The sequence below is a fragment of the Hermetia illucens genome, chromosome 2, assembly GCF_905115235.1.
Source record: "Hermetia illucens chromosome 2, iHerIll2.2.curated.20191125, whole genome shotgun sequence".
Taxonomy (NCBI): Eukaryota; Metazoa; Arthropoda; class Insecta; order Diptera; family Stratiomyidae; genus Hermetia; species Hermetia illucens.
Window position 1 is genome coordinate 157,740,128 of NC_051850.1, and position 14,238 is coordinate 157,754,365.

The window sequence follows — 14,238 nt, forward strand, 5'->3', positions numbered from 1 at the left end:
TATATCAGGAAGCTGCAAGGGTTCTGATAACTTGCAAATCCATAACAGAAAAAAAATGGGCATGCACCCCGAAAATCCTGGCTAGATTTGCACTGCAATAGTAACGCCAACGATTACCTTTGTGGTGGTAATCTGGGCAGACAGAACTGAACTTAGCGCAACAGCCAGTTAGTTACAAGAAGTTGAAAGACTAGCTTGGCTGTGTATCACTGGGGCAATGAGAAGATGCTCAACGGCATCCTTAGATGTCCTTCTAGGATTGACTGCTCTCCATCTGTACATACTAATGCAAGGAGGGCAGTCTTCAGAATGTCCGGGAGTAACAGTGAGGCGGAAGATTGACATTCTTTCGAGACGACCACCTGAATTACGGATACCAAGTGATAGCATGACAACGAGATCACTCCGATAAGAAATTGAAAACACGTTGAGGCAATAGGGCAAATCGGGAGAACATGACGTTGACATACAGCTTAAACCAGCAACTGATTACCTAGTACGATATCGGACCCTTTACGGCAAAGGGAGGAGGCGCCAGGATCATTGGTCCAAGGAAAATCTACTTTGAGCCAATGCATATATACAACTATAATTTCATCTATGCTGATGTAGAATCCCAGTGCTATAATTAGAGAAATACTTCCTTGCTCTGTGGTTGCAAAGGTAATAGTTTAAATTATGCTGGACTGTATCAGAGAACATCTTGAAGGCTTCATGGGCAGAGTGCAGGCTGGTTCCCTCTCTGGTCTCTCCTGCACTGACCACCTCAACACCTTGTGACGTAGTGTGTGAAATTCAGATCGCTGCTTCACCTACTCTGCTTCGGCTTCGAGAAGGCACCCACACAAAATATCGCCAATTGGCTGCGGGGTAGGTTTAAAGAAGTGAAAGACTACACGCTTTAAAAACCATCAGGGATAAGGAAGACCTCAACAGGAAACTAAGGGATATGGAGTTTACAACGCCGGTTGATCAGCTAGTAGTATCATTCGACGTGCCGGCCTTGTTGTAAAGCATCCCGGTGAAGGAAGTGGAGTGGTTACGAAGAAAAGATCCCACATCCTTGACATTAAAGTGAGAAAAGAGTGGAAAATGGTGAACCACCTTAGTGACCTGTTAACGAATGAGAAAAGTCAGTGCAATAAAATCTGGAAAAGGTGTGTAGAATACATTTTTACTATTGTTTATGAAAACAAATTGGATGCTGGAGGTTCTGACCTAGGTGCATCGCAATTTACGGTTTACAATGGAAATCAGAGACGATGGGGACAGGAATTATGAGGAGGGAAAATGAGATCTGGAAGTTCAGAACAAAGTGCATCGGAATTTTCGGTTTACAAAGGAAATTGAAGACCATAGGAAACTTCCATTTCTAGACAAGAATTATTAGAAGAGAAAAGGGAATTTCCTTTCACATTTATAGGAAGCAGTACGGACGATTCCCATAAACATAAAATAGTTCCTGTCCATGCAATAATCCATAGATTGTTCCCCGTTTCCCTCAGTGCCGAAAAATTTATAAAGGAGAAGAAATACATAATCAGTGAAAAAAAAAAGGCGCTGACATCCCTTGCTAACAGAAGTGAATAGAAGAATAGGTGTCGCACACTCTGTCGCTTCGCCGAAGCTTAAAAGAATGACGAAAGGGTTGAATATCAACATGGAAGGATGCACCAAATCGAAACTAGGATACCCGAATACCGCAAATTAAAATACGAATCCAGTGGAACATACAAAGTAGCGTGTTCAGATTGAGAGAAGAGCTATTATATATAGGACAAATTAAAACCTTGGTTTCGATACAAATTCCACAAAATAATTGTTTTGGGTGTGTAAAAATAACTAGTGCGGTATGACTTTTCTTAGTTGGATAATTGGTTGAACGTTCTAAAAGATTTTGACACCTTTCAACAATGATCGATTTTCTAAGTGCTAACAAGTCCAAGACTTGATGAAGGGAACAAGTGGTTCCCGAAATATAGGTATTTGCAAAATATAAATCAACACTAGCGAATAAGAAAAACAATTTTTTAATATTTCAAATAATTAATCACTGGAAATACTGCGTAATTACACTCAGAAAAATCCCATAACTCTAAAAATAAAATACAAATTTAATATTTAGTCAAGCCGCCTTTTGCTGGAATCATAACTCTTACTCTTCATGGCATACTTTGAATACATTTAATGCACTTTATTTTTCTGCTTCTGTCAGTTGTATCTTATTCAGTATATTTTTCTTGGAAATTCTGTGTTTTTCACTGATGGGGTTAAGTTCTCGTGAATTACCATTTCGATCAAAAGCTCTTGTTTGACTTTTTTCTAAAAAAAATATTTTGTTTTTGCATGAAACAGAATCGTAGACAAATATAAAGTTGCCATTTTGATAACAATTCGTGTACTTTGAATATCATTCTGGTTTCCAAGACCTCCTATATTTGCCCTGCCTCATTGTCTTTTGGAGAATTTATGGGCGGCCTGTACTTTTGTTGCAATCACTGACTAGGCTACTGAATGGATGTTTGACCCTTTTTAGGATGCAATCATTTGAGTGTATATATGCGGTGTTTTCAACGATTAATTATTTGAAGTAATAAAAAACTTGTTGTTTCTTTTTTCGTTGGTGTAGATATTTATTCACTTGTTGTAGTGTCCGGATAGCTGAGTGGTTAGAGCGCAAGGCTATCGTACGGAAGTTCGCGGTGACAGTGGGATTTGTATCGTGATTTGCCGTCTGATACCAGTCGAATCAGCTGTGATTGAGTACCTGAGTCACATCAGGGTAATAATCTCGGGCGAGCGCAATGCTGACCACATTGCCTCCTACAGTGTACTGGTAGTGTATCGTCACGGTCTTGAATGAAGTGCTCTAACATGCTTCAAGGCCCTGATCCAATATGGATTGTTGCGCCAACGATTATTATTATTACTTGTTCCCTTCATCAGTGCTAACAAGTTTGCACATGCAATCATTTTTAAACTTTTTACCAGGCCTTCTTCTCACAAAACCTGATTTATCAGTCGATGCTTATACAGAGGATTCATCAGGAAAGTAAACTTGAAAAAAATTAATGAGTTTGGATTTTGCATATCTGAGCCTATATGAAAGCTAAATGGCTGAATATTTTTAATCAATGCGCGTTCGCAGTGTTTCTAGTGAAAAGGTTTAAGGAATTAAAACGTAACACCGTCTCCGTCGCCAGTAGTGATTATTTTATTCAACATATATCGGGAACAACTTGTTCCCTTCTTCAGTTCACCGGTGTAGACTCATATATTTTTATTAAAAGGAAGTCTAGTCACCTTTTTCTAAATGTCAACAATCAAAATCAAATGCCATTTGCATTTTTTTAATTCACTTTATCATCGTTGCAGGGATAAGAATTGGTTTCTTTAATGGACGTCGACATGAAAAACTTAAGAGGTTAGATATTGTCTTCTATTTGTAGTTAAGTCTAAAATTGATAGACCAGTAGCTTACTCCAAACAACCATTTTATTTTATTATGTACTTTATGCTACTTTAGTAGCTTTGTACTGATGAAGGGAGTAAGTTGCTCCCGAAATATATATATACATAATAAAATAAAATTGTAGTTTGGAGTAAGCTACTGGTCTATCAATCAAAAACCTAATTCTTTTACGCGACAGCGAGCTGACCTTACTGTTACTGAAATGATGGCACCCCGAATCTGTCCCATTATGGGCATTGAAGGAGCTTTTCCAAATTGGAAACATCTCTTATTTTTCGCTTATCTCTAGGCGATGTTAACCTTTTACGGCCCCACTTGCCGTCGGATTTGGTGTTAATTGTAATTTTGCACCAACTTTCTGTTTGATTCTGTCCATACTGCGACCGGGAAACGTTTGATATCATTGTAGTTGAGTTATCATTACTAGTTATCAACTTTTTTACCAAAAAATCAACGTTTTTATCTCAGAATTTTTTTGCTGAAGAGATCTTAATTTTCCTTCATAATAAAAACCTATAAAATTTAGAATATAAATAACTGCGTCATACATAAATTAATTCAAAAAATAAACTAATTTTACTTTCCTTTTTGTCGATGAATTTAATTTGCTTTACTTCGGCAGCCACTTGCTGCCTTAAATTCGTTGATGAAAAGGAAAGTGGAATCAGTTTGTTTGTTCGGACGTGAATTCGGTCAATGTAAATATGCCGGACGCAACACGCGATACCATCCAAAAAATAATTGACTAACGAATAAATAGGTACTTAACACGGCGTGAAAATTACAAAATTTAATTAAAATCAACCTAAATTATCTGAAAATCAATGTAGAACACGTACACATCGAAAAGACTATTATATCCTAAAATGGAAAGGCTTACTATTAACTACGTTAAAAAATGCATTGTCTCCAGAACATTGAAAAAAAGTATAACAAAGTATATTAGAAACACATATCTTTCAAAATAATAACAGCAACTAAATAATACATACTTAATATAAAAAAACATATCATAATAATTTGTCCACCCTCTGTATATGCATCATTTCGTTTGATTCAAAGAATTGTGACAAGTTGCAAAAGTTTGAATATTCTGCACATTTTTGCAGTGTAAACAACTTTCACTTGCAAGCAAGTGTCCAGGGCCTCATTCAGGGAGACAGTGACGTTTGGATCTGTTTTTGCATGAAACAGAATCGTAGACAAATATAAAGTTGCCATTTTGATAACAATTCGTGTACTTTGAATATCATTCTGGTTTCCAAGACCTCCTATATTTGCCCTGCCTCATTGTCTTTTGGAGAATTTATGGGCGGCCTGTACTTTTGTTGCAATCACTGACTAGGCTACTGAATGGATGTTTGACCCTTTTTAGGATGCAATCATTTGAGTGTATATATGCGGTGTTTTCAACGATTAATTATTTGAAGTAATAAAAAACTTGTTGTTTCTTTTTTCGTTGGTGTAGATATTTATTCACTTGTTGTAGTGTCCGGATAGCTGAGTGGTTAGAGCGCAAGGCTATCGTACGGAAGTTCGCGGTGACAGTGGGATTTGTATCGTGATTTGCCGTCTGATACCAGTCGAATCAGCTGTGATTGAGTACCTGAGTCACATCAGGGTAATAATCTCGGGCGAGCGCAATGCTGACCACATTGCCTCCTACAGTGTACTGGTAGTGTATCGTCACGGTCTTGAATGAAGTGCTCTAACATGCTTCAAGGCCCTGATCCAATATGGATTGTTGCGCCAACGATTATTATTATTACTTGTTCCCTTCATCAGTGCTAACAAGTTTGCACATGCAATCATTTTTAAACTTTTTACCAGGCCTTCTTCTCACAAAACCTGATTTATCAGTCGATGCTTATACAGAGGATTCATCAGGAAAGTAAACTTGAAAAAAATTAATGAGTTTGGATTTTGCATATCTGAGCCTATATGAAAGCTAAATGGCTGAATATTTTTAATCAATGCGCGTTCGCAGTGTTTCTAGTGAAAAGGTTTAAGGAATTAAAACGTAACACCGTCTCCGTCGCCAGTAGTGATTATTTTATTCAACATATATCGGGAACAACTTGTTCCCTTCTTCAGTTCACCGGTGTAGACTCATATATTTTTATTAAAAGGAAGTCTAGTCACCTTTTTCTAAATGTCAACAATCAAAATCAAATGCCATTTGCATTTTTTTAATTCACTTTATCATCGTTGCAGGGATAAGAATTGGTTTCTTTAATGGACGTCGACATGAAAAACTTAAGAGGTTAGATATTGTCTTCTATTTGTAGTTAAGTCTAAAATTGATAGACCAGTAGCTTACTCCAAACAACCATTTTATTTTATTATGTACTTTATGCTACTTTAGTAGCTTTGTACTGATGAAGGGAGTAAGTTGCTCCCGAAATATATATATACATAATAAAATAAAATTGTAGTTTGGAGTAAGCTACTGGTCTATCAATCAAAAACCTAATTCTTTTACGCGACAGCGAGCTGACCTTACTGTTACTGAAATGATGGCACCCCGAATCTGTCCCATTATGGGCATTGAAGGAGCTTTTCCAAATTGGAAACATCTCTTATTTTTCGCTTATCTCTAGGCGATGTTAACCTTTTACGGCCCCACTTGCCGTCGGATTTGGTGTTAATTGTAATTTTGCACCAACTTTCTGTTTGATTCTGTCCATACTGCGACCGGGAAACGTTTGATATCATTGTAGTTGAGTTATCATTACTAGTTATCAACTTTTTTACCAAAAAATCAACGTTTTTATCTCAGAATTTTTTTGCTGAAGAGATCTTAATTTTCCTTCATAATAAAAACCTATAAAATTTAGAATATAAATAACTGCGTCATACATAAATTAATTCAAAAAATAAACTAATTTTACTTTCCTTTTTGTCGATGAATTTAATTTGCTTTACTTCGGCAGCCACTTGCTGCCTTAAATTCGTTGATGAAAAGGAAAGTGGAATCAGTTTGTTTGTTCGGACGTGAATTCGGTCAATGTAAATATGCCGGACGCAACACGCGATACCATCCAAAAAATAATTGACTAACGAATAAATAGGTACTTAACACGGCGTGAAAATTACAAAATTTAATTAAAATCAACCTAAATTATCTGAAAATCAATGTAGAACACGTACACATCGAAAAGACTATTATATCCTAAAATGGAAAGGCTTACTATTAACTACGTTAAAAAATGCATTGTCTCCAGAACATTGAAAAAAAGTATAACAAAGTATATTAGAAACACATATCTTTCAAAATAATAACAGCAACTAAATAATACATACTTAATATAAAAAAACATATCATAATAATTTGTCCACCCTCTGTATATGCATCATTTCGTTTGATTCAAAGAATTGTGACAAGTTGCAAAAGTTTGAATATTCTGCACATTTTTGCAGTGTAAACAACTTTCACTTGCAAGCAAGTGTCCAGGGCCTCATTCAGGGAGACAGTGACGTTTGGATCTGTCATTTTCCGTGGCTTCGTGCATTAAATTTCTGATGCAATAGTTACCAGGTGGATTTTGCCAGAAAATCCTGTGAAAATATTGTTGAGAGCGGTTTAAAATATATAAAAATCATGGCAGAAGATGATGCTGTAAGTATTAAACCTAGTTTCTGTGTATATTTCGAAAAGTGCTGGTGAAATCGTGTCCATGCTTCTCGATCCGAACAAATTGAGGTTAAGTGATGCGGGCTGGACGTGGACGTCAGTGTCTGAATATGTGACCTGGCAAAAATTTCTAGAAAGTAGTCATGAATTTTGACTTCCTTTTTCTAGACTTTTGACCCAACCTTGACGAAGAAGAAGAAAAAGAAGAAGACTACCTTCGATTTGGATGCTGCTCTTGGTGGCGATGAAGACAACACCCTAAAAAACCAGCAAGACAACGACGAAAATGCCGACAATGAAGTCAAAGACCTGGACGACGACTTAGACTTGGAGAATTTCGGTAAAAAGAAGAAGAAAAAGAAGAAGCCATTCAACTTGGACGATCTGGACAATGCATTGCCGTCGAAAGAACCTGCCGTGGACGACTCGGGAATCGGAGATGGAGCCGGCGACGAAGCAAATGCCGATGAGGACTTTGACTTGGATATGGACTTCTCGAAAACGAAGAAAAAGAAAAAGAAGAAGAAGGATTTGGATGAGTTGGTAGCGGCTGCAGTGGAGGATGACAAGTCCGAGGATAAAGAGAATGGTAGGTAGTCATTGGGCGTTTAGCGCTTCTGTTTCTTGCTTCCATTCCTGCATATAACAGTGGGGGTACTGAAGTATGTTTAATGTCAGGATCATTCCATTCTCCTTGACAAACTTGAGGGGTTTTGTTATTCTGATTTTTGGGAGGTTCTGTCAAGGACGAAGGTTACTTGGACCGATTTTATTTGACTTAAGTAAAAGGCCCAAGTGGCTGTTAATTTTATGTAATCTTATCAAACATTGTTCCTTTTGTTTTTTTCTTTAAACCTATGAAAATGAATTAGTTATTCATAAACCCCAACTTTTGCTTTAAAAACTCACAAAAATTCATTCACTTACATGCCTTACCGATGTGGACGCGAGTATTTGCGACTTTGGTAACGATCACCACCTTATTTCATGCGCTTTCTTGACTAGAAATTGTTAACATTTTCCTTTGACTTTCAGTGGACGAAAACAGTTCCAGTTGGGCCGGCTCCGACCGTGACTACACCTACGAAGAGCTCCTTAGTCGTGTATTTGAAATTATTCTTGATAAAAACCCAGACATGGCGGCTGGTCGAAAACCGAAATTCGTGATGAGACCACCACAAGTGCTCCGTGTCGGCACGAAAAAGACATCATTCGCGAACTTCACAGATATCTGCAAAACGCTGCACAGACAGCCGAAGCATTTACTCGATTTCCTGCTTGCTGAATTGGGTACGAGTGGCTCCATGGACGGTAACCAGCAGCTGATTATCAAGGGTCGCTTCCAGCCCAAGCAAATTGAGAACGTGCTGCGACGTTACATCAAGGAGTACGTCACGTGTCACACGTGCCGGTCGCCCGAAACTATCCTGCAGAAAGACACCCGCTTATTCTTCTTACAGTGTGAATCGTGCGGTTCACGGTGTTCGGTAGCTAGCATCAAATCTGGTTTCCAGGCTGTCACGAGCAAGCGTGCTGCAATACGTGCGAAAACCGCCTAAGTTTCTGTACAGGAGGGGATGATTTCGAAGATATATTTCAAATTATTAGTTTCATCGTGATTCTTTTTTATATGGTATGATTACAACTTAATATAGCCGATTTTATTCAAGAAATGCTCCACTCCATTGTTTTTACTTGTCTGTTCTAATTTGCTGATATCAACACCGTGAAATGTTGTTCAACTTTGAGTTATTTAAATGGATTTAGTAAGAATTTGTGTGAAGTCGGATTTATTTATGTAAGAATTAAGGAAAGAGACATTTTCCACTTAGCAAAATACTAAACTGTTGAATGAAATAGAGAAGCGAACAAAACAAACTGAAACTCCGAATACGCGATTTTTCAATTAACACTACAGTAATCGATTTGGTTAATAAAAATTCATAAAGTTAAAAAAATGTATGTTTGGATTTCGTTATTCGGACCGTATGTACGATGTCCGGATAGCTCAAGTGGTTAGAGCGCTGGGCTGACCTCACTGTTGGCGGTGCAATTTGTTATCGTGACTGGATGTCGGATACCAGTCTACTGCGAGCCGTAAACCGTTACGGTCAGGAGACGAGGGTGATTATCTTCTGTGAAGCCATCCTTAGCCTTAACTGTAGACTCACAAAGTGGTCTTGTGTTTTGAAGCATTGTCATGAGGTAATTTTTTTTGGAGTAGGGTAGATGAATGCGTTTACGCACAGAGGGTTGGACTCCTCCAACGGCACGCTGTCGGACTACTAACTAGACACCTCTCTGTCATCAGTGAACTAGCCTGGAACCGTTTGACACAGGTTAGTTCTCAAGCTCCCCGGGTTTGGGAGTCTTCAAGTCAGGGAATTCCTTTCACCAACGGGAGGGGAGAGGAGGAAGGGCGTTTTCAGTTGGGGAACCCCTTACCGTCCGATCCCTCTGTCGGTCGAGTTCAATCTTCTTCGTAATAAGGAGAGTCCTAACATAATGCGCAATACGATTCCAGCTGCCAGTGCTCTTCGGCATCTCTCTGACAATGTTGTCTGGAGAGTACTCGCCTGTGTCTGCATAAAGCTGCTGACGAAAGCCGTCCCATCTCTCGCAAGAGAAAATGGTTTATTCAGCGTCGTCCGTCACTCCATTGCAGAACACACAATCGCGCCTTCCTAATCCTGTGCTGGTAAAACTGGAAACCTCCATACCCACTTAGAAGTTGTGCTCCTTGGTACGGAGTGCAACGGGGATCACTCCCGCGACTCACCATCACAGTCGGTTCGGAGACAGTGCGATAAGCAGACGCCACTCGCAAAGTTCACCGCCTCTGCACTTGAGCAAGGCGTTTACGATGCACCTCCTTGTCAAGGACATCAGCCCATGCCTCCGCTCCATAGAGTAGAATCGACAACGTTGCTCCCATAAGGAGATGTCTCCTAGTTGATATGGGGCCCCCTACATTCGCCATTAGCCGACTCAAGGCCGCGACTCCAACTGCAGTCCTGCCTGCCGCTGTTTTAATTTGCTCGAAGAAGCTAATCTTCTAGTCGAGCTGGTTTTGACTTTATAGTGAACTCGCCGATCGATATGGGACACGGTCGGGGTTGGGTATTTCCAGCGCAAGGCTAAAACCGTGAGCAGTCGTCCATCCCCTTACCCGTCGCATCAATATGCCAAGGGTGCTTTGCGCCTGTTCAACAGTGCGTCCGGCAACAAGTGCCGCAACGTCGTCTGCGTAACCGACCAGGCGCGACTCAGGCGGCCCTAGGATGGATTCCTGTGCTACTCCCGACGTGTTTTCCATCGAGCGATCTTTCAGATAATCCCTCAACATCCGCTAGAGATGGCTTGGCACGTGAAATGAGTTTTCTAGGGTGCCTAGCATATCTGTCCATTTTCCGAAATTGAAGACATTTCTGACATAAAGCGTTATGAGGAGCATTATCCATCGAGATCGGCGGCTGTGTGCCTCGGCTCGATGAACCGCATCTACAATCTCCATAACAGCATATACTGTGGATCTCCCTGTTCTCAACCCGAACTGCCTTGCGGATAAGCCCCCAGCAGCACGGATCGCTTAAGCGAATCTACTCCTGACGAGCTTCTCGAGCACTTTTCCGGCAGTGTCAAGCATACACAGCGGTCGGTATGCAGACGGGAGCTCCGGGTCTCCTTTACCCTTACTGATCAACGTGAGTCTGGCCACTTTCCATCGACAAGGAAAAATGCCCTCCTTCAAGCAAGCGTTGAACGCTTCAAGCAGCAATTCTGGCCGTTGGCGGAACACCAGTTTGTAAGCTTCCGCCGGGATGCCATTAGGGCCTGGCGCCTTCTTGTTTTTCATAGTGAGAACCGCTTCTTCGAGCTCTCTTATTGTGAAAATTGGGCAATCCTTGACGCTTTCCGCGCTATTTACATCAACCCGTACAGGGTGTTTGGAGAGCAATGCCCGCATAATGGAGTCCATCTGGTCGGTACTTAGTATGCAGGGTCATGAGGTAATAGCCCCCTTTCGAATACCTCCTCGTCTTTTTTTTCTACAATACTCGCACGCGACAGTCGTAGGAAATTGCTCTAATAAACCCCGTTTGCAATTGGATTATGTCCCTTGAAATCTATTAAAAGTATTCCCTCACAATCGCAAAAAATTGTAACGATGTTCTTAGCGCCATGGGCGACCTTATTTTTTGTTGGTACTGATTCCCCGTTTTAATTTCATTAAACTCCTCTTCGACGTTAGATCTTACTTTCGACACATGTGACCACAGAGTGAATAACAGCTTTCTAGTTCTCGCGGTAAAGTACCCAGCGACCCAAAAAGATTCTTCAGCTGCCACGATAGCAGGCGTTCGGTTTATGTGAAACAAAAGTTGAACTGTATTTAAAACTGGAATATAAAGGGACCTAACTGAATATCGCAAAGCACACTTTTGGAACCTTGTAATTGCTATCAAAATTGACTTTCTGAATATTTAATCATAATAAATACAATCAGAATGTAGAATCTAATTCATTATGAAGGTTTTATCATAAATACATAGTAAATTAGACTCCTTTAAGAAATATTTACTTATATTGCCATAAAACAAGTCATAATAGATTGATATAAATTTTTAATATTTCGTTGGGTCACCTTTTATTAAAAGAGCCTCAATTCGGGGTGGCCTGCTGTCCTGGAGATTTTTTTCGCGGATAATGATTTCACGTTTGGATGATTTTTTTTTCAAAAGCGATTTTGATACCATTTTCAGCCGTTTTCCTCTTAATCAGCTCCCAAATGCTTTCGATTGAGTTCATGTCGATACTTCTACCTCCCGATCCAACAAAAGGACATTTCCTTTACAGACCAGGCTGTGTGATAAGAAGCTCCAATTTGCACGAAAAAGAACGGTTTTGTATGCGGAGGACATTCTTTGATTTGCGATAGCAGTCAGTTTTGTAGGGCTTCTTGACGTTGGTCCTGTCTTATTGTGCTTCTCCACCTCCACTTGGTGATCGCTGGGAGCTCCTTCCTAACGAAAAGCTGTAGAAGGATAAAGACGAGTCTCCCGCGCGGACTGGATTGATAACACAACGACGAACCGGGCAACGTACAAAGAAGGAGCTGCCAAGTAGCTAGTCGATAACCCCGATAGGGTTGATGTAACAGCGTTGCAGGAGACGCGTTGGAGAAGAGCCCCTTCATCATATATTATAGTGGTCATCTAGTAAACCATGTGCTCGGAGTAGGTTTCTTAGTTAGCCAAGAAATGAAACCTGCTGCGGGAAAACATAAGCAAACGGCTACGCACTCTGCGCTTGCAAGGCAAATTTAGAAATAAAAGCCCCATTAACGCTCACGCCCCTACAGAGGAGAATGCAGAGTCGGAGAAGGATACTTTCTATGAGGCAGTAGAACGAATCCTCGAAGCTTGTCCCAGATATGATATCAAAATCATACTTGAGGATTTTAACAGTCAAGTAGGGACGGAGCCCTTATTCAGGCGATACCTTGGTTCCCATAGCTTACACCAAAATACAAATGATAACGGATTGCGGATTATTCAATTAGCAGTGTCGTACGGAATGGTTGCTGGAAGTATCTGGTTTGCGCGGAAAGCGGTCCACAAACAAACGAGGGCTTTCCAGACGGGACCACTTTCTACCAAATTGACCACGTGTTGGTTGAACGCCGTCACCGCCTGCTCCGAGCTCGGATAACAATACCACCTAGAATCCCCTCTGACAATCAGGTGAGAGTTAATACTGAAGCCATCCACAGCCCAGCCCTCCGTAACACCACCCCCTATAAGGGGGAAATGAATGCCGCAATAACCGTAGCCAACATAGATCCTGGAGATGAAGCATCAACAAATGATCTTCACAATCACCTGAAGAACGTTATCATTGATACGATCACAAAGATACTTGGCCTCAGTCGCAAAAAAGTCGGAACGGCTGGTTCGACGATGACTGGAAGCTAGCAACGGAACGGAAGAATGCCTCATACCGAATAATGTTGCATTCTCAAAGAACGCGGACACGCAGGGAGACTTATCACGAACTCGGTCGAGCGGGGAAGTTCTACCAGCAAGTGAGCAATCTTCAATATCATCATCAACGGTTCAACAACCGGTACCCGACCTAGGCCTGCCTTAATAAGGGACTCCAGACTTCCCGGTTTTTAGCCGAGTTCCACCAATTCGATATTCCTAAAAACTGTCTGGTGTCCTGACCTACGCCATCGCCCCATCTCAGGCAGGGTCTGCCTTGTCTTCTTTTTCTACCATAGATATTGCCCTTATAGACTTTCCGGGCTGGATCATCCTCATCCATACGAATTAAGTGACCCACCCACCGCAACCTATTGAGCCGGATTTTATCCACAACCTGACGGTCATGATATCGTTCATAGATTTCGTCATTGTGTAGGATACGGAATCGTGCATCCTCATGTAGGGGCCCAAACATTCTTCGGAGGATTCTTTTCTTGAACGCGCCCAAGAGTTCGCAATTCTTCCTGCTAAGAACCCAAGTTTCCGAGGAATACATGAGGACTGGCAAGATCATAGTCTTGTACAGTAAGAGCTTTGACCCTATAGTGAGACGTTTCGAGTGGAATAGTTTTTGTAAGCTGAAATAGGCTCTGTTGGCTGACAACAACCGTGCGCGGATGTCATCATCGTAGCTGTTATCGGTTGTGATTTTCGACCCTAAATAGGAGAAATTATCAACGGTCTCAAAGTTGTAGTCTCCTATCTTTATTATTCCCGTTTGACCAGTACGGTTTGATGTTGTTGGTTGATTGGTTTTCGGTGCTGACGTTGCCACCATATTTTTTGTCTTTCCTTCATTGATGTGCAGCCCAAGATCTCGCGCCGCCTGCTCGATCTGGATGAAGGCAATCAATATAGCAACATTAATTAACTCAAGTAATGATTATTAAATTATTTCACGCAATGTGCCTCCAAATAATCAGAAGATTTTCCGGGGTTCTCAAGGAAGCAATGGCGCGGATTGCTGTTTTCACCAGTGACAAGAGGGATCAATCGGAAAGTTGGAAGCAGTTTAAAGACTACCTCAATGTTCGCAATATTTTTTTGTTAGTTCCGGAATAATACAGCGACGATAGTAATGAAGT

General features: G+C 40.7%; 1 protein-coding gene across 2 annotated transcripts; it reads left to right on the forward strand.

Annotated features, from left to right (window-relative positions):
- Window positions 1-6,931: 6,931 nt before the first annotated feature.
- LOC119649206 (eukaryotic translation initiation factor 2 subunit 2) lies at window positions 6,932-9,055 on the forward strand. Of its 2 annotated transcripts, XM_038051261.1 has the most exons (4): window positions 6,932-7,091; window positions 7,275-7,695; window positions 8,036-8,071; window positions 8,142-9,055. In XM_038051261.1, exons 1-4 carry the CDS (start codon window positions 7,074-7,076, stop codon window positions 8,663-8,665), a joined length of 999 nt encoding a protein of 332 aa, XP_037907189.1. In that variant the 5' UTR covers window positions 6,932-7,073; the 3' UTR covers window positions 8,666-9,055. The 2 variants fall into 2 exon arrangements, with proteins under 2 accessions (XP_037907189.1, XP_037907191.1); XM_038051263.1 differs by lacking the exon at window positions 8,036-8,071.
- Window positions 9,056-14,238: the final 5,183 nt, after the last annotated feature.

Excerpts from the sequence above, each read along its gene's own strand:
- LOC119649206 (XM_038051261.1), top strand. Across the intron at positions 7,696-8,035 it reads GTCCGAGGATAAAGAGAATG|GCCTTACCGATGTGGACGCG; the intron begins GTAGGTAGTCAT and ends ATTCACTTACAT. Across the intron at positions 8,072-8,141 it reads CGCGAGTATTTGCGACTTTG|TGGACGAAAACAGTTCCAGT; the intron begins GTAACGATCACC and ends TTTGACTTTCAG.